At 55.3% G+C, this 26,714-nt stretch overlaps 2 protein-coding genes across 2 annotated transcripts in view; one reads left to right on the top strand and one right to left on the bottom strand.

Annotated features, from left to right (window-relative positions):
• Window positions 1-208: 208 nt before the first annotated feature.
• LFNG (LFNG O-fucosylpeptide 3-beta-N-acetylglucosaminyltransferase) lies at window positions 209-10,562 on the top strand. Its single transcript, XM_059826236.1, has 8 exons — window positions 209-604; window positions 7,896-7,944; window positions 8,865-8,964; window positions 9,113-9,266; window positions 9,369-9,454; window positions 9,746-9,911; window positions 10,205-10,290; window positions 10,379-10,562. The coding sequence occupies exons 1-8, from the start codon at window positions 209-211 to the stop codon at window positions 10,443-10,445; spliced, it is 1,104 nt and encodes a 367-aa protein (XP_059682219.1). The 3' UTR covers window positions 10,446-10,562.
• A 13,391-nt stretch (window positions 10,563-23,953) lies between these two features.
• The window catches only part of TTYH3 (tweety family member 3), a 74,342-nt gene continuing 71,581 nt past the window's right edge, over window positions 23,954-26,714 (bottom strand). Inside the window, exon 14 of the mRNA XM_059826298.1 lies at window positions 23,954-24,951. Within this exon, the coding sequence (XP_059682281.1) occupies window positions 24,880-24,951 (72 nt within the window). The 3' untranslated portion in view covers window positions 23,954-24,879. The remainder of the gene's footprint in view (window positions 24,952-26,714) is intronic.

The raw sequence follows: 26,714 nt of genomic DNA, 5'->3' as shown, positions 1-26,714 counted from the left end.
CAGGGGGCTGGCGGGGAAGCTGCGGGGCGCGGGCAGGCTGCGGGCAGGGCCGGGCGCGCGCTGCCCACGCCCCGCGTGGGGGCGGTGCCGGGTACGTCCCTCCCCGGGCGGGGCGGGGGCGGTTTAAAGGCGGTGGCGCGGCGGGGGCCGGCGGTGGGGCGGGCGGAGCGCGGCCGGTGGCGGCGGCGCGGAGAGGAGCGGCGGGAGGATGCTGAAGAGCTGCGGGAGGAAACTGCTGCTGTCCCTCGTGGGCTCCATGTTCACCTGCCTCCTGGTGCTCATGGTGGAGCCGCCGGGGAGGCCGGGGCTGGCCCGGGGGGAGGCCGGCGGGGCGCAGCGGGCGCTGCAGAGCCTGGGGGCGGCGGCGGCGGTGGCCCCCCCGGCGGCGCAGGGTCCCTCCGGTCTCCGCAGCTTCGCCGACTACTTCGGGCGGCTGAGCCGAGCGCGGCGGGAGCTGCCCGCCGCCCCGCCGAGCCCCCCGCGGCCGCCGGCCGAGGACATCTCCCCCCGCGATGTCTTCATCGCCGTCAAGACCACCAAGAAGTTTCACAAGGCGCGGCTGGAGCTGCTGCTCGACACCTGGATCTCCCGCAACCGCGACATGGTACGGGGACGGGGATGGGGCCGGGGCCGGTCCCCGCCGCCGGCCGGGATGGAGCGCACGGGCTGGGCTGCAGCCCACGGGTGTCAGCCGCGGTCCCGGCCCCTCGCCCTGCGGGTCTGTGGGGTGCTGTGGGGTGCTGTGGCCTGACAAATGCCACCTCTCCTTTCTGCTCCCCCCGTATCGCTGAAAAGGGGGGTTATTTTGAGGCTGTCTGGAGCTAGCCGTGATTTTGGGAGGGTGAAATGCAGTGTTGCAGGGTGAGTTTGGGATGGGTGAGTAATGGAGGGAGCCTGACCTGGGCTCCTTGCACTCAGCAGCCCCCCAAAATGCTGCTCTGGGGTCCTTCCTACTGAGCGGCTCCCATTGTAGAGCTTGCCCTGAATTGCCTTCCACTGGGGAAACTGAGGCACGGTGTAGGGATGCAATGCAATCCACCGGTGCCTGATGTGGGGTCAGGTCCCTGCGGGTGCTCTCCTGGGCTGCAGGGCCTGGCTGTGGGTCAGGTTCGGCAGGGCCCCACGGGGTGCCAGCAGTTGGGTTGCCTAAAGGACACCCAGTTTAGCAGCCCAGGGCTGGGAGAGCACTGGGATGTGCTGAGGCTCTCTTGCCAGGAACTGGGCAGGACTGGAGTGGCTGGGGGCTCTTGCAGGTCTGCTCTGGCTCACCTGCACTGGGGCAGTTGCAGCTAGTCCAATTCCTGAGCTTACTGGTGTCTTGCCCTGAGCCCTGGCAGTCCCTTACTCTGTCCTTCAAGTACTGAAGCAAAATTGAAGAGGAAAAAAAGCTGTTTCCTTAGGAAATGTGCCTTGCCATCTGCTCTTAAGACACTTTTTCTATCCTTAGACAGCTTCCCAAGTAAGTTATGCCTGGTCCTAACCTTTCCATCCTACTGTCTTCACGTGTTTCCTCCTAGCCTGGAATCTTGTTTCTTGCTTGCAAACTGGTTTTTGTCAGTTGCTTTTTGTTTTTTTTTTCTAAGAAATCTGAAGTGGTTGGGGAGGGAGGGAGGGGAGGCAGGGGGGGATTGACCTGCCCCAGCCTCCTTCACCTGAGTCTGCCGGATCCTGTGGGGTCTTGGCTCCTGCAACTTACCCTGAGCATTCTCTTGCTATTTTTTTTCCCCCTGTGAATCTTGTCCCTTTTTTTGCTCAGGTCTTCTGGGCTTGGCAGTGGCTCTGCAGTCTTTCCCTGGTACAGTTATTTAATGGAAACCTCTTTTATGCTCTGCTGTCACTGCAAGGGGGTGGTGAGTGGCGGTGGTGGGGGAAACGCTCTTTGAGCACCTACAGATGATCCTGGGAATGGCTGCTCTTTTTTTTCCCCCTCCCTCTTGTGAGCTCCGGCTTTCTTCTAAGTTTTTTTTTTTGTTGTGCTTCGTTTGTCCGTTTGGATTCCCAGAGACCCGAGGCTCGGCTCTCACGCTGTCCCCCTGGGCAAGCTAACAAAGCCCCTTTTCTCCTGGCGCAGAGAAAAGGCTTCGCAGCCTCTTGTGTGGCACTTTCCATGGGAACGGGGGAGCTGGAGCCGGCGGTGTCCAGGTCAGGTTGCCTAGAGATGAGGGCCATGAAGCCAGGGGGGCCGCAGCCCGGCGAGGTGCCCGCCTGACAAGCCAAGCCGCTGAGTGACGGCTCTTGTACAGCACTTGAGGACAAGGAGCTGCCGAGAGAGCGGGAGGCGGCACAAACTCCTGCGGAGCAAAGCGAGGGCTGGGGGGACACATGGAGGCAGAGGGGATGAACATGTGCTGCCAGCGGCAATCGGCTCCAGTCTTCCCACGCTGACCTGGCCACTGTCTCTGGGAAGCTTTGGGGCACTCTGGGCTCCCCCAAACTTGGCATCAGGTTGGGGGTTTTTTGCCTGCAGAGCGCAGGATTGGTGTCGTGGGGCTCCTCTCCCTTGCTTCCCTGTCCCGGGGCGGGGACTGTGTGGTTCCTGCATCCCCTCCTTGCCTGGCCTCATGGTTTCTGCCCCACGAGGGTGGTGTGGTAACAGCAGTGCACTGCCTCTGCTCAAACGTCTCTCTTGGTCTGAGTCAGGCCCATCTCTGCTCATCCTGTCCCTCTCTCGCTCTTGTTTCACTAACAGTACTCAGCCACGTGTCCTGCCTCGCCGACGCGGGGAAGTTCCTGCACAAGGGCTGAGAATCCCCCATGCCCGATGACACATCTCCTTCCCCAGATCCTCCTCTTGCTTCAAACCCCAACTTCTCTCTTGGCTGTTCATTAGCCAGGCAGCTCTCTGGGCAGACGGGATGCAGGCACTGGCAAGAAGGGGTTAAATCCAGCAGGTAGCTCCAGACTGGACCCTGGCAGATAGGGGAATAGCTATTGTGTCCTTCCTTGGCTGCTCTTTGTTCTGCCCACAATAGTCCCTGTTTCCTGCCCTCTGTCCCCTCCAAGACATTGCAAAGGGCACCCCCTTCTCCTTCCTGCTTCTCTCTGCACTGGGAGGGCAGATCCCTATTCCCTTCTAAATCTGCTCCTCGGGTTGCACAATCCAGGCTGGACAAGCTGCTGTTGGAGGAGAGTTATGGCTTTTCCCCTCCTTGCTTTGGGGAGAGTTTCCAGCTGTCTCGGTATCCTTAGGATGCTGGAGTGCAGTCCGGGGAAACGTTGCACTTGAAAGAAAAGAGAGAGGGGAGGAAAATGGCCATTAGGCAGAAATCCTGGACAGGAGTGAGTCCAAACCCACTGCTTTCCTGCTGAGTCGGGTGATTTGCAGTGGCAGAGTTGCCTAAGAAACATCCCCTGTCCCCAGGGCACCCCGAAGGCGGCCGGGCGGCTCGGCACACGCCGCAGTGCCTGCGAGGGGTCTGGGCTGGGCTGCCGTCCCGCCAGCGTGGGATCTGCTGGCTTCCTCCAGCTCGGCGCCGTAATTGCAGGCTTTGAAAAATTCCTGCTCTCGGGGCAGAGGGAACGGGTTTGCCTTCCGGAGAGCACGCTCCTCTGATGGCGGCTCCCAAATTTCTCTAGCACCTTGGCCAGGGTCCCCATCCTCGGGGTGGCCGTGGCGGAGCACACTGGCAGGCATGTCCCACTTGGGCTCCCACCAGAGCGGCTGGGACCATGGAGGCTGCTCATCCCAAACCAGCTCCACAGTGCAGCCGGCTCCATCCCCAGCCCTGGGCTGTGTGCCAGGGCCTGCTGAGCACTGCTGAACTCAGCTCATGTGTGAGGATCCCTCCCTGCTGCCCCCCTGGGCAGCCTGTGTGGTTTTGGTGGGGTGGGGGCCCCTTAATTGCCTGCCCCAAATGATGCCGTTGTCCTTGTCCATAAAAGCCCCCGAGCCAGTGAGCGGCGTGTGTGGAGCGCCAGGCGGGAGGGTGGGGGACCCTCGCCGCACAATGAGCTCATTGTTTGCGAGGAGGTTATTAAAAAATTATAGCATTTAAAATTACAGTGGAGGATTCTTCCTCTTGCCGAAAGGAGCGGGGGGAGGAAGGGCCCGCGGCCTTGCAAGCCCCTTCCCTGTCTCTGCGGGTCCCAGCCCTGGCACCCCTGTGCCAGCACAGACCCCCCCCTGCCCCATCCTGGGGAAAGCCATGGTCCCATGGGATGGGGACGCTACCATCACAGGGATGCTGCCATTGTGCTCTTCCCAACCTGTTGAAGTGGGGTGGGGACTTTCCCTCCTCACCCCCATGGTCTGGAAGGAAAGCATCTGCTGCTGGGGACACAAAGCCAGGCAGGGACCTGCTCCAGCAGCATCCTTGCGCCTTGCCCAGCTGGAGGCTGAGCCCCCCCAGCACCTCTTTGCTGCCTCCTTCCCCCCGCACCCAAGTGCAGTGGGTGAGTCCCCCTTGTCCTTGGGGTGACAGGGGGTCCAGCCCCCACCCCGGATGCTGCGTAGCTGGGTGCCGGGGTGCTCCATCCTCTCCGAGCATGGGGAAGTGAGACACGGCACGGGGGCAAGATTTGTGCACTGCAGGGTCAAAGGGGTGCCTGCCCGGCCGAGGTTCCCCTTTCTGGTGGGTGTGCTGCTGGGGAAAGTGGGGACGGTGGCGGGCGTGGGGTCTGCTGTGCATGTGTCACCCCGGGAAGCCAGCTGTACCGCGCAGCCAGGGCAGGGTGACCCCGGCGTGGCCCCGGCTGGTGGGACGCCTTCTGCGGCACCCAGCCATGAGCAACCCACGAGCTCCGTTGTTGGAGGGGGAAATGAGTCACTGCGAAAGGAGAAATGAAGGGGAGGGCAAAAAAAAAAAAAAAAGAAATGGGCCCTCCCCAAGGGCAAGGAGGAGGTGGGGGGCTGCCGGCAGCTGCCTGGCTCCTTGCAGGCAGCTGGTGGGGGCTGACCCCATCCCAGCCGTAGGGACCCCGGGTGCCTCTCAGTCCCCGTACACAGGGGCCGCGCATTGTGCGGGGCTGTATGGAGCGGTGGCAGCTATTGTTCAGAGGGATTTGGCATCCTGTGTTTCTTGAAGCTGCAGTTTTGAGAACAATGAGGTTTCCTGCAGGGGCTGGGGGGGGCAGCGGGCCCTTCCTCTCCTGCACCCCCCAGGAAAAGTTACTGCGGGGGCAGCCCAAGAGGTCCTGGCACCCCTCGGTGCCACGGCTGGCATGGGGGCCAAGTGGGGGAGAGGTGGAGGGAAGCGGGTGTAAGGGCTTTGGGTGCTTTCTGCCTGGATGGGGTGGGGGCCTGACCCTGCTGCTTTTGGGTCTGGAGACGGTGGCTTGGTAGGTGACAGCTCAGTTACCACGTCCCATCCCTCTTACCCCACTGCAAACCGGGCGCTGCCCTGATGCCCAGTGCCCTGCATCAGGGATGCCGAAGGCTGACCCGTGGTTTTTCCTTGTCACACCAACATGGGGTTTTCTTGTCCCCATCCTTTCCTGGCCTGTCCCCTCCCAGGCTCAGCTGGCACCTCTGCTCTTCTCCCCTGCAGCCCTGGGGAAAGGGGGCTGAGCAGGAAGGGCCCCCCCCCACCCCCCGGCCCCAAGAAATGCAGACAAATTAATTAAAAAAAGAGAGGCTTACAATTTTTTAGTTTTAATTGTATTTTGTGGTGGAGCTGGGAGGGAGGTGGGGAACCTGTGAGGCCCCGATAGCCCCTGTGAGGTGACTTGCAGGGCTGTGTGCCCCTGTCCTGGTCCCCAAGGTGCCACGTGGTCCACCCGCACCAGGAAAATTAGGGGGATGTGCATGGGGAGAGGCCAGAGGGAAGATGCCTCGTTAGGATGAAGCCTTTCGGTGCGGGCGAGTAATAAACAATTGTCCCTGTGGTCTATTTATAGCAGCTGAGCTGGAGGATTAGTTGCGGGGTTATTTTTGGAGCAGCTGAAGGCACAGTTGCTGGACGGCGCTTCTGAGCTAATCGAGCAAACATTTTCTGTCTCGCCTGCGCGGAGGCTGTGTGTCCCCCGGCTTCCCCCGTCCCCCTCCAGTGGGGCTGGAGCCTGGAGGGGATGTACCCGGGCACCATGTGTCTCGGGGTGGATGAGAAAGGGCTTGTGTTGGGGTCATCTTGAGCATCTTTGCATGGTCCTCCCCTGCCCTGGGTCAGCTCGTAGCCCCAGCAGCCTCCTGACCCCTCCCTGAGCACCCGGGGGAAATGGGGATCAGCAGCAAGATGCTGGCTGGACCCCGCATTGGTTGGGGGTGATGTTCTCCTCCGCCACACACAGCACTGACCCTGTCCCACCCCAGCAGTGACCCGTGTCCCAGGGCCATGAGGACCACGGGCATCCATGGCCCTGCAGCTAATGGGCTAAGGTCCCTGTCCCCTCCTCATCAGAGGGTCCCCCATCCCCTAACCCTTTGCTCACAGCATCCCTGACCCACGGGGAGCTGACTTCCGTCCCTCCCCAAAAGCCGAGCTGCGCGGCGGGCTGCGCATTTGTGAGAACTTGCCTTCCCACCTCCTCCATCCTTTTCTTTTTCCTTTTTTTTTTTTCTTTTTCTTTTCTCCTTTTCAAGTCCAAAAGGTCACTTGTAGCCCTGTCCCCAGGAACGCGCCCTCCTCCCCTCCCATTCAGCCTTCCTGCAGCTCTGGGCTCTCCCCACCAGCTTCCCCGCTCGGGACCTGAGCAAACACGGGCCGGCCGGGTTAACCAGCGCAGCTGTATGCTAATGGTCGCCGCTGCCCGCTTAACTCTCCTCCGCTGAGTAAAGTCAACCCAGCTATTGTACCCACCTCCTCAAACAAACCACAAAACCCCAGCGCGTTCCTGGGGCCGGCCGGCTGCGGGGTGGCACCCAATTTCCAGCTCACTTGTAATTCATCATCCCCAGCGCTTGGGCTCCATCGTCCCCACTCTGCCGCCTCCTGCCTTCCCCCTCCCCAGCCCTTTTGTCTTTCTTCCTTTGCCCTTTTGTGCACGTCTGGTTTTTAATAGCGCTTGGCAGCTGGTTGTGGTTTCTCTCCTCCAGCTTTGTTTGCTGCCCGCTGATTGATGGCGATGCCTTCCCCACCCCCTGCTCTCTCCTCCTGCTTCTCGCCCTTCCCCAAATCCCAGGCCAACGGCAGCCCCCACCAATCCCCCTTCCCAGGCGGCATATGCCGGGAATTAGCTGTGTAAATAGAGGAGTGCAGCCAGGCGGGCAGCTTGAGTGCCCGGGGAGGAGGTAGGGTGCTGCCTGGCACCACATGGACCGTGCTGGGGTGAGCAGCGAGGGACCATCCCCTCCTCGGGGCTGGTGAGAGGCACCCACCGGCTCAGTCATCCTGGGTAGGGACAAGGCGCAGAGAGGAGCCATGGTGGTGTTGTGCAAGTAGCCAGGGACGGCCACGTGCTGTTGACACAGGTGGGGACGCAGTTGGCAGCCGGCACCGCAGGCAAACACACCTGCCTGGGCAGGGGGAGCTGCCGGGCGGCTGCTTTGGCATTCCCCGGCCACACGTGCTGGTCACACCGGCTAAAGTCTGAAGTCTCCGCTCAGATTGAGCTGCGCTCTGCACCCGCTCCCCATCACCTGCTCCTCTCTGCGCGCCCACCTCGTGCTGGGGACGGCCCTGGCGTTGCCCAAAATCCTCCTGCCTGCTGCTGCCCCGTGGAAAAGGCGAGAGGATAGGGATGCTCAGCACGGGTGCTGCGGGGGACTGGGGTTTGCACCCCAGTGAGGCATGGCGTCGCATGCCATGTTCTGCCAGGATGGCTTTGCACCCTTCCCTGTCTGAGGTCGAGCGCGTCGCAGGGATGCCCAGCTCTCTGGTGCTGCTTTGGGTTTTAGTGAGGGGGAAGAAGTCAACACCAAGGCCCAGGGGGGACCGAGCCCCAGTGCTGCCGAGGGATGCCAGATGGCATCCAAAGCTGCGTGGCCTCAGTCCTCAAAGGTGCCTTGTCTTCTATTTCAGACCTTCATCTTCACAGACGGGGAGGATGAGGAGCTGAAGAAGCAAGCACGTGAGTCTGTGGCCCTTATCCCTTTGCGTGCGTGACTTGGCCAGGTCCCCTGAGGAGCCCCCGCGCGGGGAGCACGGCTGGTGTGGAGCCTGCCCTGGGGAGCTCTGAAAAAACGGTCAAAATGCCACCAGTTAGACACTAATCTCAGGAGTCCTCGCCATAGGGACGTGGGCTGAGAACCAGGCCACTCGTTTCAGTGATGGTGTCTAATGTACCCTCTGCCCAGGAGCCTGGGGGTGGGTTTCCTTCCCAGTCGTCCCAGCCCATCTCCTGCATGATGCTGCTGGGGAGCACACTAATGGGGAGGGGTGCCTTTGTGCCAAGTTGTCCCTGGGGCGAGCTGGGATTGGTGCGCACCACTGCCAGGGTCTCATGGGAGCATTTCCCTGGCAGCCGCTCCCAGGGTCCAGGGTCAGCTGGGTCTATTCTCCCCATGCAAATGACTCCTTTTCAGGCCAGGAAGCAATTGCCTTTGAGCTGGGCAAGCAAATAACAGGTGGCCACTGCAGGGAAAGGCAGCAGGAACAGGGCAGGATTTTTTGTCCTGGGTGGAGAGGCTGGTGCATGGACACCCCCTCGCTCCCGGGGTGGCTGGTGCATGGCCCCGGGATGGGCAAGGTGATGTAGGGTGGCATCATGCATAGCACGTGGGATACGGCTCAACCCTGGTGCATCTGCTGCATCCACATCCCTTGCTCATCCCTTCCCTTGTCTCATGTGGATCCAAAAGCCATTCCCCCCAAAATTCATTCTTTGCCCAAAATGATGTGGCAGGGAGGCCACCGAGCATCAAGGACATCCGTGGGGTTTCCATCCCCCTGGTGCCCCTGGAATGTGCGTGGTGAAGCATCTCTGTTTGAGCAAGCACGGAGGTGTGGGATACCCCGGCACCGGGCTTTGACCCCCGTCTCTTCCCGCAGGAAACGTCATCAACACCAACTGCTCGGCCGCCCACAGCCGCCAGGCCCTGTCCTGCAAGATGGCCGTGGAGTACGACAAGTTCATCGAGTCCGGCAGAAAGTAAGCAGCGCCCGGGGCTGCTGGGGGGGACGGCGGGGCTGCGAGGGGAGGGACAGTGTAGGCAGAGGCCGTTCGCGTTTTGGGGCCATATCTCAGCATTGGGTCTGGGGGGTTGCCCCAGCCCGGCATGACACTGCTGCCACCGCAGGTGGTTCTGCCACGTGGACGATGACAACTACGTGAACGTGCGGATGCTGGTGAAGCTGCTCTCCAGCTACCCCCACACGCAGGACATCTACATCGGGAAGCCCAGCCTGGACCGGCCCATCCAGGCTACCGAGAGGATCAGCGAGAACAAGATGGTGAGGGGGGGTGAGAGGTTGGGGCTGGCTTAATTTGGGCTGGAGTTTGCTCCCTGGTTGGTGGGAGGTCATCTCACTGCTGTTGCTTCCCCTCTCTCGTAGCACCCTGTGCATTTCTGGTTTGCCACGGGCGGAGCAGGTTTTTGTATCAGCCGGGGGCTGGCGCTGAAGATGAGCCCATGGGCCAGGTAAGAGCGTTGGCGTTGGTCTCCCATCACGGTCCCAGTAGGGCACAGAGCGGCGACAACTTCTTTGGGGACGGACGTTGGACCGTGTCCTACTGCCTCGCTCTTGTTGCCTTGCTGGGGGTTCCTGCAGGGGGCTTGGAAACAAGTTGGGAAGGACCTCAGTTCCCCCCAGTCTAAATGACTTTTAATTAGAGCTAGAGCTGGGCACCCACTGGCCAAGCCCAGACCCCATGGGGTGCCCACGTCCCTCCAGGCTTTGCTCCTCTGCAGCTCCTCTCTCTCTCCCCGCAGCGGGGGCCACTTCATGAGCACAGCGGAGAAGATCCGCCTGCCTGACGACTGCACCATCGGCTACATCATCGAGTCTGTGCTGGGGGTGAAGCTCATCCGGAGCAACCTCTTCCACTCGCACCTGGAGAACCTCCACCAGGTGCCCAAGACGGAGATCCACAAACAGGTATCCCTGTCCTGATGCCCTGGGGTGGATGGAGGGGTTGGGATGGATGGTACCATCATTGGTTTCATGTTGTCACCTAAAAATTGGGCATCGCAGCTAAGATATTGATTGGCGTGCTTCCAAAACATCAGCGGAGGGGGAAAACCCTGTCAGTCCATCCCTGTGGGGTGATGCAGAGCATGACTGGAGACTTTTGAAAAAGGGGTGAATTTTGCAGGCCCTCCCATGCCCCGGCTTGATCCTCGTGGCCACAGCAGCTGCTTGACACCCCCCCCCATGTTTCCTCCCCCCAGGTGACACTAAGCTACGGCATGTTCGAAAACAAGCGGAACTCCATCCACATGAAGGGAGCCTTCTCCGTTGAGGAGGACCCATCCAGGTGAGATGGGGGGACCCTGTCCCCCCAGAGCCGGGGTGCTGCGGGGCCACCGCTGCCCCACGCTCAGCATCGCTCCTCTCCTCTGCAGGTTTCGCTCCGTGCACTGCCTGCTGTACCCTGACACGCCGTGGTGCCCCGCCAACGTGGTTTACTAGGAGGCGCATGTCCCCTCCAACCTCGTCCCGCGTTTCCCCGGTATCCGACGGGCGTGCGGGACCTGCGTGCGGGTGTGTCGGTCCGGCCTCGCCGTGAGGTGGACGGATGGACGGACGTCGTTGCTGTGGTATTGCACAGTGTGTGTGTACTGAAGGCTGCTGTGCGGCCCCTTGTCCCCTGCCCTGCCTGCCCTGCCTGCCCGGCTGCCTGTGCCTGCTCCGGCCGGGACGGCGGGGAGGGATGGGTCCTGAGCACTTAACCGCTGGGCACCCCCGCGGCGCTGCCGGGCCCCACGCCATGCGTGGGGAGCAACCGCAGGCGCTGTGGGGCTCTGCCTCCCCCGGGCTTGCGTGTCTTTTTTTTTTTTTCCTTTCAAATGTTAAGTTTTTTGGTGTGTGCCTCCCCTTCTTGCCTCCACCCACCACCCCGCTCCCATAACCCCTCACCCACCCCATCCTCTCTCCCAGCCCCAGAATCTCAGCAGCGAAGCTCCGGCTCCCGATTCAGATGAAGGCTCACCGGCGAGTTTTGCTCCCGGCTCGGCGGGCAGGCAGAGTGCGGGCAGGGGAAACGCTGCTCCAGGGTGCTGCAAAGCTGCTGGGTGCTCGATGGCGGCACTGGAGGGAGACGGTGGGGTGGGCTGGAAGCCGGCGTTGGTGTTCGCTCCGTTTCCTGGAGCTCCCCCCGTCTGGCTGAAGTGTCGCCAGCAGCATCGATCTATGCATTATTTATAGAGACTAATGTAAAGACTGTCTATAAATACAGGGGGCCGGAGGACAGCTTTTCCGGAGCCGCCGGTGCGGCATGGGTGCTGTGTTTATACAGAGTCTCCCTTCAGTGCCACCTCCCTGCCTGCTCGCGGGCCAGCCACAGGCAGCGGGTGCAGGCAGGCTGAGCGCGGGCAGCCCCGCACCTTTCCAAAGGAGCACTTCATGGGCCGGCCGGGGGCTGCATGGGTGTCCCCCCTGCACCGTGGGGCTGGAGCATCCTCCAGCCCCCGGCCTGGCTGCAGATGCTGCTGGGGTGGCCGGAGCACCCGCTGCAGGTAGGCAGCGTTTCCCAGCCCGGCTGTTGCGCTCTCCCTAACGGGGAGCTGGGGAGGGGTTTAGCCGGGGAGGGAGAGGGACCCCGCATCCCCCCATGGCCACCCTGCCTGCTGCCGCCAGCCCTGCGCCCCTGGGGTCAGTGGGCTGAGCCGGAGCTGAACGATTCCAACCCAAAGCTGAGTGAAAATAGCCCATAATGGGTGCGTTGTAAATATGTTATTGTGCCAGTATTTTTTTTACTGTGCCTTTTTTTAAAAAAAAAAAACCACATTGAGAAATATGTAGAATTTAAAATGCTTTTTATACGTTTTCTGTGGATCGGAAAAAAAAACAACCCCAACCTTCTGATAATCTGTTTAAGAAAGAAAAAAAAATTTGCGATGTCTTGTAACTATCACTTACCTTAATTTATATGTTCCAGTATCTGGAACGTCACTCTGTGCTTTTTGTAACTAGGATGTGTTTAAAGCAATAGATGTGGGATGGGGAACCAGCATGGACAGTGTGTTCTCAGGGACTCGAACCCGATCGCTGCCACGGGGTTCCCGTGGGAGCCGTCACCAATAAAGCAGCTTTTTTGCTGACCACAGTCACCTGGTCTTGGGCTCCGGCGTCTCTTTATGGATGGGCTCCGCTGAACACCCCTCATTCCCCCCATGGATGTTATCGCCTCTCACGAAGCTCTCAGGGATGCACGGAGGAGGGCTTGCGCCTGCATCCCTCTCTTTTCCCACGGGTACCAGGGTCCGCCGGCCATTTGCATCCCAGGGTGTGAGGGTCGTCTCCTCCTTCCCCACCCCAAAAGGCCATGGTGGGGCTTGGCACCTCGGGGCTGCTTTTTCCCAGGCTCTGGGCTGGGAGCGGAGGCGGCGGGGCGAGGGGAGAGCCGGTTGTTAGCAGGGTGCTGTTAACAGCCGGCGGACAGGCGTCTGCGTGGGAAGGTTGGGGGCTGCCGGGGGCTGAGCCCCTTCCCTCCCAGCCCTCCCTTTGCCCTCTCTGCTGCCGGTTTAGCCGACACCAAGCACCCACCTGCCAGTAACAAGCCCCAGCTTTCATGGGCTGTGGCAACAGCGTAAGATCTGCCCCCCCCTTCCTGAAACCAGCCCTGTTTGTGCCGCACTGGTACCAGCTTTCGCCTGCGCCATCCTCTCCTCCCCCCGTCTTCCTCCATACACAGCATCTCTTTTTTTTTTCTCTTTTTGAGGCACACTTACTTACTTTACAGTTTTGCTTGACTCTCTGGGTTATCAGGGGTTGGCCTTGCTAAAAATACAACCTAGCAGGAAGTCAGCGTGTGCTAAAGCAACACCCCCCCCTCCTCCCAACACCCGCACACCCTTCAGACAGCCCCAAAAATCAAAAGTCCCCCAAACTCTGCAGCCCTTGGGCTGCTGTGGGTTGGCGGGGGGGCTCTGGCTCCTGCCCGAGGGAACTGAGCCTTGCCCTTACCCAGCCCACCAAAAAAACCCACAGGTACCCAAAAAGCTCCCTGGAGAGTGTAGCACCCTGGAAGGGTGAAGAGCAAACCCAGCCACGCTGCCTGTCCCCAGCACACATTGACTGGGGCCAGGGACTGCATGGCGGGTGCAGGATTTGGTGCCCCTTGGCCCCCCCGTCCCAGCGCCGGGTCAGCGAAGGGGAACTGCATCAGGCTCAGGAAGCTGAGCCACCCGCCGCTCGCCCGCGTATTTTCCTATTGCTCACAGGGCCGCGGTTTCGGCAGCGCGGGCGCTTCCCGGCAGCGGTGCCGTCACCCTTTCTGCAGCCTGGCCCTCCCTCGGCTCCCCGGGGCGGGATGGGGAGATGCAGCCAGCACAGGGCAGCACCCATCCCGCCCCATGCAGGGCTGGGTGCTAGGGGCCTGTTTACTGCAAAACAACCCAAATCTTGGGTTAAGCCTCCACCGAGGCACTAGGGAGCCGGGGGCTGTGGCACGGGGCTGGGATGCTGCTGCAAGGAGCAGGAGCCCCTTGGCAGGGGTAAAGGTTGGGGTGGTGCTGGGCATGGTGCAACACCTGGAGGGAGCTTAAAAAATAAAATAAAATAAAATAAAATAAAATAAAATAAAATAAAATAAAATAAAATAAAATAAAATAAAGTAAAAACACCCCGCTGGGCCTTCGGGAGCAGGAGCAGGCAGCACACTAGCCCTCTGCTTTGTCCCACACCAGGCTCCCAGCCTCTCCCTCCTCCCACCCTACTCGTGGGCCGAAAAGTAAATAAATACACGCATTAATAAACAAAAGGAAAACAAAAGCAAAGCCTGGTGCTCTCGCATACTTGGCGGGCTCATCAGGCCAGCCTGCTTTCATCTGCGCCCCGGCGCTGTTGTGGGACGTCCTGTTTACTCTCACCAGCTCGCGGCAGCTGATAAGGCGGCTGCACCTTTTGGAGTGTGCTGGTGTGGTGCTGTGGGGACAAGCCTGGCTTGATGGGGACACTGCCGTTTTACAGGGACCACTGCTGTTGACACCGTCATGCCCAAGGGATGCTCCAGCACCGTGCCTGGCCAAAGGCTTTCCAGGTCTCTGCGTGGCTGCAGCATCCGGGGTGGGGAGTAACATGCTGGTTTAGTCCTTTTTATTGCTCCCCTACCTCCTTTTTTGTTTTAATTTGCATTTAGGTCACTTGCTATCCCGGACTTTGTGTGAAACGCTGCGTTCCCAGCCCAGCTGCAGCGCAGGAGCTTCGTGGCGCGGGGACTTCTTGCTGGGGAGCTGTGCCTGCGCTGCGATGGGACAAACACCCGTCCTGGCACTAACAGCGGCGAGAAATATTTGAGACTCGGGCTGGGAGGGGGTGTTGGGAGATGATGAAACTTGTGTGAATTGGCTCCAAGTGCTACTTCCAGCCTCTCTGGCCCAGCAAACTGGAATATTTGTGGGAACCGAACATAAAAGCGGCTGAATCGCAGGGCCTGAGCAATGCACACAACACTCCAGCTGCGGCTTTGGGAGTCGCCCGTCCCAGTGCTGGGAGAGGAGAGCGCTGGGTCCCCGTGGGGACACGAGCTGCACCCCACCACCTCTGTGCAGCTGGAGGCTACTAAATCCCCCAGCAGCATCGTCTGTCTTGGAGCGAGGGGCTGCAAAGCCTTGCCGCAGGTAATGATGGCTGCAGGATGGCCGAGGTGCAGTGCCGGGGTGTGCAGGGCAGCCCCCCCAAAAGCAGCTCCCAGCCATCACCCATATCCCCTTCATTTTTTTCCACCTTTCTACTATTTCCCACCCCTGCATCACCTGAAGGTGGTTAAAAGAAATACCACCACCCCTCCCAAGACCACCAAAGTTTACTTTTCTCTTCCTGACCTTTAAGACCAGCCTTGAATCTATCAAAACCAATTCGGTTCCCCGCTGCCCGCCCCGGAGCTCCCAGCACCCGCCGCTTCTGGTCTGCCTCAGCCCTGCAGCGGGGCCAGCTCTGCTCCTGTAGCCATTTGGCAAGCCAAGAGTGTAGGTGGAGATGAATTGAGCATCTTAAGAGCGGCTGGAAACACTTCCCACGGTGCTGCCGGACGAGACCCTGTGAAGCTGCAGCACCACTGTACGGCCCCACTCCCAACCCCTCCTTCCTCCTCCTCAGCGGACGTGTCCCCCTCCATCCCACCCAAACCAGGGTGGCTTCACCGGGGGGGACGGTGCCAGGTTTGTTCCTGTCCCTGCTAAGGGCAGGAGACCGAAAGCAGCAGTGGCACCACACAGCAAAGCAGCAGCACCACAGTGGTCAGTGTCGAGTGATGTTCTGACCACCTCCACATCAGCCCAAGGAGTCCCGCCCGTATTTAGGGGGACACAGGAGGGGCTGTTTTGTTAGGAAACCCCTTGGGGAGCGGGGAGGGGGCCATGCCGGCTCCCTGCTCAAGCAGTCCTTCACTGGCTCTGGAGCAGCAGCATTTGGAGAGGATCATAAGTGACCGAGTGATTTATGGGGTGCAAGCGCCAGGTCCCGTGGTGCTCAGCCGGTGGGAAGAGGAAGCGGGTGGGAGAAGTGCTCCAGCATCAGCATCTGCAACACCTCGGAGTGAGAAGGGAGCTGTGCTTCCTCCCACTCCCCTCCATGGACCGGGAGGGATTAAAAATCCCTGAGCAGGGATTTTCGCCGAGGTCATGGTGAGAAATGCTGCCTGCTCCAGGCGAAGACCTTCCTGCCTGCAGCCTGCGGTCCTGCGTGCAGCAATAGAGTCATCAGCGACAGAAGGAAAAGTCCTTCTGCTCCTGCCACCACCCGTCCCTTCTCCAGCACACTGAACGCAATGGCACGAGGGCACGGTAGTGTGACCATTAGCTCCCTTGTCGTGGCTGGACCGGTGACCCGAGGTGGCCGCAGCCAGGCCACCCTCCTTCCCTGCCCAGCCCCCTGAGCGGGTGAAGGCTGCTGGCAACCGTGCCGGGTGGTCACATCCCTCTGTGCTGCGATGCTGTGACCCACGGAGCTGGTGCCGGCCGGGCTGCAAATGCGGGGTGCGGAGGAGCCCCACTGAGTGAGCCCCAGGGCTGCAGCCCAGCAGCATCTCTCCCCTCCTGTGGCTGCCTCTGCTTGCAAACCCTTCCAACTGCCAAGAGCAGGGCTTCAGCATCCCCATGTGGTCAGACAGATCTGAGTCTCCCTGTTTAGGCTTTTCTTTCAAGCCGATGGGCCAGCGGGCGCTCAGCTCTCTGTGCTGGCCTCCCTCGCAGTGCAAGGCGAGGCCATGACCTCCTGAATGGGGTCTGGCAGCGTGGGACAGGGAGATGGGGTAATTCCTTGGGGACAAGGGTGCTTCAGAAGGGCTTAGAGGAGATGAGCTGCAATTTCAGCTGCCTGCTCCCTTCCCTGGACACATGGGGAGGCAGAGTCCTGAGGAGACCCTACCAAAGGACAGCCGTGACTCCAGCTCTCAAATGCATCCGATGGAAGAAGCTAGGGAGATCCAGGCTTCAGCATCAGCATCAGACGCGGCATGCACCGCACCACATTCAACAGAAAACATTACCTGTAGCACAGGCCATTTTCCACCCCAAGCGGTGACAGGAGATGGGGGCATTTGGTCAGTAACTGCGTCCCAGCGAGCACGCGGCAGCCACCAGCTCTGCCTGCCGGTTTTCCAGCTGCCAACCCACCAACAGCTCCCAGAGGCAAGGCTGCTGTTAGCACAGCTCAGCACTCCACAGGAACAAATGTATTTGAAAGCATCTCCCCAGGGCATCTCTCCCTGCCTTATCTTTGAGGACAGAGATCTAACAGACCACTACTGAAGGCTGATCAGAAGGCAGGGTTTATTCAAACACATACTTTACCCTCCCCTCTGTTTTCCCCCAGCTCTGTATGGCTCCGGAGAGAGCCCTGCCCTGCTCCCACTGGGACAGAGGTGCAGCAGGGTGAGCGAAGCCTGCGGCTGCTGTGGACGGCTAGCTGGCAAGCACTGGGAAAGGTCACTGGGCAGGTGGCCTTCACATGGTCCCATCCCTGGTGGGAGTCCATAAACCTGGTAAAATATTTACATGCAGACTCTGAGGGGACTTTATTTTCCTTCACACCATCGATTCCCTTGACTGCTCCAAGCCCTTTGCACCAGAGAGCAGGTTTAATCATCTCAGATCAAGGATGAAGATGTAAAACGTGGGTTCTTCCTTTAGGGGGGAAAAAAAGAGAGGGGAGGCAGATCTGTCAATTATTAGTGAAGGGAGGAAAACTGATGTCTGTGGAGATTCACAGCCGTGAGGATGAAAGGCAGCAAAAAGTCTTCTGTGGTTCTGCACCGTACCGACGGGCAGGACTGGAGAGCAAAGGTGTGGGTTTCTGCCATACAAACACACACAGCACTAAAAAAGTATAGCATTAGCAAAGAGTTAAATTATTGCTTAGACCAGTCTGGCCTTCCAAGGCAACAGGACATACCTGTGCACGCACACTGTCACGGGGAGCAGGGCAGGACCAGCGGCACCACGGAGGAGCGTGCCCGGGAGCCCAGCTCAGGTCGCAGGGCTGCGGGATGCGGTTCCCTCTCAGGAGCCTTCAAACTGGCTCTGCCACTTCGTGGTGACATCCAGGTCCGTCAGCCTGGTCCTTACAGCATCACCGGGTAGTTTGGCAGCTTTCTGCTTTAACCCACGGTTGGATCAAGAGCAGTCAGCACTGCTGGAGCTACCTGCTGTCACCAAACCCTGCCGAGGGGCTTTTCCATGCCCCTTCCCACTTCACAGTTGTTTCCTCTCCCCCGCTAAAAGACCCACACTCCCACGTGAGGAGCTGCTCTGCTCCCCCCATCCCTCATCCTAGGCATCGAGTTCAGGCACGGGGGCATTCGGCAGCAGGAGATACGGTTTGGCTTTACAGCAGTTTGGGGTGGGAATGTTTCCCAAGGACCTACCTGGAAGGAGGCTGCAGGGAGGTGGGTGCTGGTCTCTCCTCCCAAATAACAAGTGATAGGACAAGAGGAAATGGCCACAAGTTGCGTCAGGGGAAGTTTAGACTGGATATTAGGAAAAATTTCTTCACTGAAAGGGTTGTCAGACACTGGAACAGGCTGACCAGGGAGGTGGCTGAACCACCATGCCCCGTATTTAAGAGACATGTGGATGAGGTGCTTAGGGACATGGTTTAGTGGTGGACTTAGCAGAGTTAGGTTTATAGTTGGACTTGATGATCTTAAAGGTCTTTTCCAACCTAAATGATTCTATGATTCTATGACCAGCAGCTGGTAAGCAATGGGCTGAGGTTGGGGGCAAGAACAGCGCAGGACGGAGACCAATCCCTCAATTTGACTGGCAGGATCAGGCAGAAAACAGATCAAGAGAACTACAGGAAGGTAAAGGTTTTTGTTCACTACTTGATAAACGCGGCAGAATGGGCCTGCAATCAGAGAACAGTACAAACGAAGAACTAAAAAGAAACCCACGATAGCCTGGGGCAGAGCCGAGAAAGACAAGCCCACGCTGAGCTGCACCGCTCCATGTGATGCTACCGAAGGCACGTACATACGTTTCATCGTCTCCTGACGGGACGCCTTTGCACTGACTGAGCTGGTGTTGTACCCCCCCCACCATTTTTCCACACTTCTGCTGGTGAAAACAAACTGCTCGCGTTCACTGCTGCTCCAGCATAAGCAAAGCAGCAGACGCGGCTCAGGTATCCCACGCCGTGGCACCATGCACAGGCTGATGTCCACGTCCCCCAGCTGCTCCAGCATCTTCTGCAGCGGTGCCTGTAGCCCCCGCAGGTCCCGATTACGAGGACGGCCCCGCAGCAGGCACCAGCCCAGCTCCGTGCCCCCATCCAGGCTCCCCCCTGCCAAACCTCGCCTCCCAGGCCCCCAGCTGCAGAGCGCTCAGGAGGGGTGCCAGCCACCTCCTTTCTAAAGCAGGGTTAGTGCAGCTTCCCCCGGAGGAAATGTCAGTATCGACCATTTTTCTTCAGAGGTTCTTTTGAAGCTGTCCAATTCAATTTTAACAGTCATCTTCAAATTGGATTAGGTAGGAATCCCAAGGTCTGTGATTTCTAGCAGCAACCAGATCAGGCTGAGACCTACAAGCGAAGGAAGAAAGCAGCCCTGCCTATACCTGTGCACACACTTCATCTCACAGAGCAGGACCGACACTAATAATTTGGTGTCTGTAGTACAGGGCACTCACATTCCTACTGCTTCCACCCTCTACTAGCTATTAGACTTTATAGCTCTGTTACCCATCCTCACTTCATGGATCTACCACAATGTATGAAAGGTAACAAAAATTCAGACAGGTTTATGAATAAGGAAAAAAAAAAAAAGAGAGAAAGTAAGAATCAATAAATAGGAACAGTGGTTTTAAATTGTTTATTTTTAAAACATGAAACCCAAGCTGAATAGAAACCACAGAAATTACATTTAGGTTTTTTTGTTTAGTATTTGCAAACCAAAAAGTTACAGTAAAAAATAGCTACATTACAATCAATAGAACTACAGAATTAAAAGTAAAGATACAAAAATGGGCTCAATCCTCTTTAACCCTCACAATTTAAAAACATTTTGGGTAAGTGCAGGAACACTTGAAAGAAACTAGCAGGTCCAAAGTTTTAAAAAAAATTATATATATTTATATATTATATATGTATATAAAGTGGTATGATATACAACCATTATGGTTAAGAAGAAAAAACAGAAAAGTTACAAAAAGGCCAGGTACATGTTCACCATTAGGTTTCTGTGCACAGTGTCCAAGAAAATAAACTTCCCTCTGAATGATGCAAATAAAACTCATGGGGCCTCCCGTTAACAAGGGACCTGAGGCACGCGACGTGACGGCTGGGCACCTGGACCCAATGCAGAGGACAATGAAAGAAATGAAGTTTTTTCTGGGACTTCAGTGGCCTCCTGGGCAGAGGCCACTGGAGAAGTCTTGGTGTGAGATTAGAGAACAGGAAGGAAGGAGTTGGGAATTGCATAGTGAGGAGCAATGTGGTATCAAATATGCAGAGCACCTAAGAGCTTCATGCTACAGTTATCCTCTTTAGGAAAGGAGTATTTTGAACTTTCTGGTTGTACATCAATTTATGTTCCACTTTGTTCATGCAGGCAGCCACAGGGGTTGGGTGAGCACCTGGGAGCTCCAGGCCACCAGTAACCCATCCTTTCTCCCAGCTGGGCAACACGCTCACCATCACGGCTCGGCAGGAGATCTCCCTGCCCCCCGAAAGCACAGATCACTTGCTCACCATCTAGGAACTGCTACCAAAACATCCCACACTTCTGCTGGGCCTCCTGGAATGACTAGGGAAGCCATCCATAGCATGCACACAAATAATTTCTAGAAAAGGGGAGTAGGCTGTGATGAAAGAAGCCACCTGGTTAAAGGTACAGATTAAGCCGTCAGGTCTCTTCTCTCAAGGCATTAGATCTAACTCCTTGGTACCCCCCTGGAGGGCTTTTCCCCCTCCCATCCAGAGATGTTCACTGAGTTACACTAACAGACTTGCTGAGGTGGGGAAGACCCTGGCTTCTCCTTGGTCCCCAGGTAGGAAGTACTTCAAAGACAGCTCCTCTCCCTAGCTAAAGGAAAATCCACCCACCTCATCTTCTCCTGAATGAGGTGGGGTGGCTAGAATCAACAAGCCAAGACACTTCTTTCTTCTTCAAAGGGCTCAGCATGGTATTTCAGTTGCTGCTAGAAGGAAGAGAAGGCAGGACCAGAAGTGAAGCATGGTTTATCCATACAGGTACTGTACCTTGCTCTTACAGGTATCCACCCACTCCTGTCTGCTATCACCCTGCAGCACCCAAAGCTCTCATGAGCAATGGCTAAGCAGCCCTCTGAGAAATGGTTTACTCTCAAAAAGGCCAAACTTTTCATGTATTTTCAGGGAACTGCTATAGAAATCCTAACTTAGGATCACTTAAAACCCCATGCACTGTGTCCCCCTCAAAGCACTCAAATGAACATCCTTGCATCTTGGCTGAGATGACTGTACACGGAAAATTAACACCTATCAAATGGAGGAAACTTAAAAAGGACAGGAGGGGAAGGGAGCACTCCATCCTTCACATTTGAATACATGGATGCACGCTAAAAATCTTAGCTTGAACCCTTTTATCAGCACATAAAATGAACTCAGTTTAATAATACATACAGGATACAAACACTACAGTTATATTCCCAAGACAGCACAAGAAATTCACAGCCAAGTCTTGATTCGATTTCCTTTACAATTACAATGCAGTCTTGAACACTGGACACAAGAGTCCAACATGCTATTTACATTTCACATTGTGGAGATGTTTGTGTGCTTGGAAGAGTTCTCAGTTCCAAAAGAAAGCGTCATTCACACATGATGATGCAGTGGAAATAAACCAAGCCAACCAGACAAGCCAATGACCACATTTGTGCTTCTGAAAAAGTAACATGAAGTGTCTTCACTGATGCAGTCACCTTCAACCGGAGAAGCTGCCTTCCATTTTGCAGTCAGCGAGGTGTCCAGAGGCCGATCTCATCTCCCCTGAATTCTGGACCCTTTTGCTAGCAACCAGTAACATGAGTAATGTTCCAAAAAGGTCAGCTGGGACACACCAAGTGATATGGCCTTGGCGTTTTGTCACATTAAAAACAGAGAGACACAATGGAAGAGAGAGAAGTCTCTACAGCTTTACCTCCTACAGCTTGAAGAGTTTGGACTCCCTCAACCATGAATGCCATGGAGAACAGATGAGTCTTCGCCACGTAGCACCTGCTGTTCACCCGAGAGGGAGGCACAGAGTCTGGGAGATCTTGGCTTTTGAAAGTCCACTCCTCAGACAAAATGTGACCATATGGATGAGGCTGATTATGTCGCAGCCATAAGAATAGGCAAAGGCCATCTGTTCTTCAGCAGACCTGTTCAAACCAGCCAGCCTGCAGAAATGCCACACTCTTGCTCAAGGTTCCAGTAAAAAAAAAAGTAGTAATAATAATAAACCAAAAGAAACCCATTTGTCTGTGTTTCCTATCCAGCGCTCTGCACAGCATGCGGTGGGGCAGCAGAGTTCCAGGATGCTTTACGAAAGTGCAATATCCATGTCAAGTAAAGGAAGTGCTGGCTGGACAAAGGTACACAGCTCACACTGCAGTCACGTTACGCTGGCCTCCAGAGAGCAAAATGTTATCTCCGTAACATTCTTTCCAGTTATATTTTGAAGTCACAGAGCACGTATCTCCCCATCTGTGCCTTGCTGCAAGCCCTGTACATTGTCAGAAGTTATTCTGGGTGTTACGAGTGGCTATGCCAAACCTTGGAAGGAAGCAGGCCAAGGTGGCTGCTCCATTAGATGCCACAAACAAAAAGGCATAGGCTCGCTCCCCCGTTATTCATGCTGGCACAGACAATACCACTGTGACAATTTAGATCCAACCCGAAGTGCAGTCACACACATGTTCAGGATGCATTCTGTATACAGAAAAGTCAATATACAGAAGCACTTGTTTTCACAGGATTCCCCACACCCTCCAGCCTTCAAAACACTTGCCTTCAATGAGTAGGACCAGGCCACAGATTTTAGGGCAGCTCCCCTAAAATTGACAGTCTAAGTAGCAATCCAAGCACATCCTTGCAAGGAGAGATGATGGCAGAACAATTCAGTCTTAATAAGGATTATATGGCTCTTGCTTCTTTCTTCAAAGCGGGCGGAAGGTTCAGTTCCCCCCAGATAGCAGTTGCATGCTTTGGGCCCTGCAAGCTAACCACGCCACATGCTTGCACACCCGGGTCTCCTGGTAGGCTTTAAGATAGGGTGGGAAACCTGGTGCACATGAGCCACAGTGTCCCTCCATACCACCTGTGACTACATTTCCCTGCCCTTGTTATTTGATAACAGAGGTATGTTTCAGTGTGAAGCCCATCAAATGTGTCTGAAAGGGCATATTCAGTCCTGAGCAAGAAAATCCTGCTTCCAGAGATTTACTGTGAAGTGTGAAGTTTTCTCCAAAACCTTCCCTTCCTGTCTGCATGGTGGTGCCTCCTCCCCGTCTCCCTTGCTCCTCTGAATGGTAATAGCTGGCCTACAGCTTTTGCAGTCTACTAGTGGTTTCTATCTTAAGAGGAGTCTCAAAGCTTGCCCTTCCACAGAGCTGGTACCATTTTAGAGCAGATACCATCATCCTAGTTAGCTACCTGCTAGGAGCAATTCCTACCTCACTGCAAGAAGGCAACTGACGAGTAAAGGCAGATTGGTAGATTCTGTGCCCCATACAGCAAACGCTGGGTAAACAGACATCGAGTCTGAACATCACTGAGGTGAAGACTGCCTCTGCCAATGGCTCAACTCCAGTTGGAGAGACGTTTCCCACTTTATTTACTCTGCCAGTTATTTTATATAATGCTCAGCAGCTACACTAAGATGCCCTCACTCAGAGGTAAAAAGACAAAAAGGAACATCATAGTTACCCTACTGAAAGGGCAGGACTCGACAGCACCTCCCAAGAAGCAGTCTCCTCTTCCAGGAGGAAGCTGTCAGTGCCCTTCAGAGCACTGCTCTTCAGTGGGAAGTACAGCACCAATGGAGGATGTTGCCCTCTGAGGGCACGCAGCTGCCCCTTTGCAAGCCTTGTTCTGCCTCATGACTAGAAAAATGCTTTACATGTGCCTCAACATGGTCAGATAGTGGTTAGCAACATGCCTTGAAAAACAAAACAAAATAAAATAGAATAAAATAAAAAAACAGTTCTGACAGTCACAATGTTCTCCAGATGTCGTTTGGGTTTCTGATTATACTGACAATATTGTGAGTTTGTTAGGACTGAGGCTCCAAAAAACCTCCTTCAATGCCAGTTCAGCAACCCTGTGCTGTAAATTATGATTTAAAAAAAAAAAAAGAAAATAAGCCCAGCAGAGTTCACAGGTCACTCCTGCAGGAAGAGCCTGCATTCCCTATAAATCCACTGGTGCTTCCAGTCTCTCTTGCTTTTGCAAGCTGACTATCCCGTGAGATGTAGCATCAGAGAGCTGAAACTCTTTAGTGCAAAAATACCCCCCCCCCCCCCGCCTAAAGTCTTACAAGTCTTCTACTGGGAAAATTTGGCACCAAGTGGATGGCTGGCTCCTGTCTGATCTGTGTGTCGGCCTCGTAAAGGCAGCACCCAGAATGCCATCTGCAAGTACCTGGGCTTCCCTGATGGAGCAGAGAGGTCAGGTTCAGAGCAATGGACAGGGTAGTTGACTAGTGCTGGGGCCCCCCTGCTCCTCCTCGAGAATTCACATGCTAGATACAGTAGGAAAGAAAAAGGCATTTTCTTAATGGAATTTTTAAAGAAGTTAACCACAGTAGTGGAATGGTTTGCTCCAGAAGAGCCCCAGGCTCCCAAATTACAGTGGATATGCAGTGACACCATGAGGCAGGAGTCTCCCTCCTCCCTCACACAGGGCACCGGACCAGAGGACTCCCACCAAAATGCTGCATCACACATTGACTCAGCATCCCCTCACTGTACGCTAGCACCAAGCCTCTGCTTCTTCAGTGTTTGACAGACTGCTGCTCCCACTGCAGAAGTGAAGAAGATCTACCACCATCTTTCACCAAGTCCCTCTGGGGAACATAAGGGGAAAAAAGGGGGCGGAAGATATTCACCAACTTTTTCTGTTAGGCTACTCTGATAAAGTTGGCCCCAGGCAGGTGGACCCAGTTTCTTGCCTGGGTGCTCTCAGTTGCTCGCCTGCACGTGTTCAATCTCTCTTGCACATCAGGTACAACAAGGTGAAGGCTTAAACTCAAAAGGGGCTTCCACTCCAGTGGGCAGATACCAGGTTGGAGGGGTGGTCTGGACTGGAGAAACAGAAGGAGCTGCACTGGATTTTGGGCAGAACAGCAGGATTGTTCTACGAGGACAGCACAGGGGCACAGCAGTTGGCACATTGTTTAGTCTGACTGCACGTGTGGGTTTTGTTTTTTTGCTTTTGCTTTTTCATTTTAATGCACACTGCCAGCATCTGGACGAGGTTGGTTGGTGGCGAGGTATTTGGCTCTCATGCTGGAGGTGTACTGGAGGAAGAGAAGACAAAAAAACAAAACAAACAGAACAGAAAAGTCAGAATGACTAATGTAAACACAGAACCACAGATTATGACCACCTCCCAGCATAAAACGGTCTGTATTTACAGCAAGCATATCAAGGAGCTGCTGCTGGCTTGGTCTGACAAGGAAAGTTTCACAAGCCACTGCATAGTCAAGTGTGAGCAACACACTGTCAGCCTGCTGCAAGGATGCTGGCCAGGTCAGTGCAGATGGGCTAATGATTCATCCAAGCTCTCTACAGAGAAGGAAATCCAATAGTCATTGAGTCGAAATATGCCATACTTCACTGGGGAGAAGAGAGGGAAATGGAAGTGATGCAGTTGTAAAAACCCACCTTATACCTTCATCCTCTCTTAGTCATGTTGTTGCTTTCAACCATGCCAGAAAAGGAGGTTAAAAGAAGAAAAAAAAAAAAAGGGGTGTACACTGCATTTTTCCATTGCATTTTACAGCAATGAGGGCATCAGAAGACTGCATGCATTGCAGATGGGCAGTTTGAAAGAAAAGTGTGGAAGAATGAATCTCTGAACAATTTACACCCAAGAACGAACAGACCCTGTCAGGCTGGAACCAGGCTGCCATCAAACAAGATGATATCAGCTAACAGTTATCAGACAGGTAATAATCCACCACTGTAGTTTGGGATCCGACCTGTGTACCATACAGCAGTAGACCAGACTCCAGCTTGGGGGTGAGAAGAGAAAGTCAGGAAGATGAGAGGTTGTTTTGGTTTGGGGGGGTTGTTCTTTCTTATTTTCTTTTTTATTCTAAGCAAGGTAATTCCAAAATAGCTCCCAGAAGCTACTGAGGTAACATACACCATTCAGCTTTGAATAACGAGCTGAAAAGCATCTAAATAATGTTCTTGCCCAGCAGTAAGAACAAAAGATTTTGCCTCTTTATGCCAATGTGTTCAATGCCTTCATCATGACCACATTACTGCTTCTGGGATTCTGCTACCATAATACTGACAACCAAGCAATGAGGACAGACATTTTATTCCTCTTTTTATACCAGCTGGAGCTTGAATAATGCTATAATACCCACATCTTACTTCCCAAGAGTGCTCTTCAGCATACTGACTTCTTATCACCTTTAAAACCAAGCCACATAAAATAGCCAGTTAAGCTGGCAAAGAGACAACTGAAAGGTAGTTCCACACCAGGAGGTATGATTTATCTTGCCCACAGGGAAGAACATTATGAGGCATCTTTAGGCTCTCAAAAGCTCAGATGTCCAAAGGGGTTTTCAGCAAATTAACAGTATTTTATCAGTTTTCCTTCAAAGACTGACCCAGGCTGAACCTCTGTACAATAGAAGAGAGAATCTGCCGCTTTGGCAGAGCTGACCCCATCGGCACAAGATGAAGACACCTGTGGCTTATTTGCACACTCATCTTTTAGTGTCTTCCATAATTGGAAAACTTTCTGCAGAACATGGATCTTAATATAAAGCTCTGGCCCAGAAATGGCATCTATATTTAGAAGAGAAAGGGTACATCTATTCTTTCTCTTTTAAAGATGTATTTTTTTGTCAGTGAGAAGGAAAAAGGTAGAAAATACCAAGCTGAGCCAGTTTAAGGACTATATTCTATATAGTTTATTAAATGTGAATTCTGTTTCAGAAATAAAGTTTAGGGCATTATTGAAACATATGAGACTAACCCAGCAGGCTCAGAGAGGCTTAGAAGTCAAAGAACTTTCTCAGAGAGTAAGTAGGGCACATTTCAC

This window comes from Gavia stellata, chromosome 18 (genome assembly GCF_030936135.1).
Source record: "Gavia stellata isolate bGavSte3 chromosome 18, bGavSte3.hap2, whole genome shotgun sequence".
Taxonomy (NCBI): domain Eukaryota; kingdom Metazoa; phylum Chordata; class Aves; order Gaviiformes; family Gaviidae; genus Gavia; species Gavia stellata.
The sequence above is the reverse complement of the archived record's forward strand: the minus strand, read 5'-3'. Positions and strand labels throughout refer to the sequence as shown.

Coding starts and splice junctions, on each gene's coding strand:
- LFNG (XM_059826236.1), top strand. CDS start 209: ATGCTGAAGAGCTGCGGGAGGAAACTGCTGCTGTCCCTCGTGGGCTCC. Junction 605..7,895: donor TCTCCCGCAACCGCGACATG/GTACGGGGACGG, acceptor CTTCTATTTCAG/ACCTTCATCTTCACAGACGG. Junction 9,267..9,368: donor GGATCAGCGAGAACAAGATG/GTGAGGGGGGGT, acceptor CCTCTCTCGTAG/CACCCTGTGCATTTCTGGTT.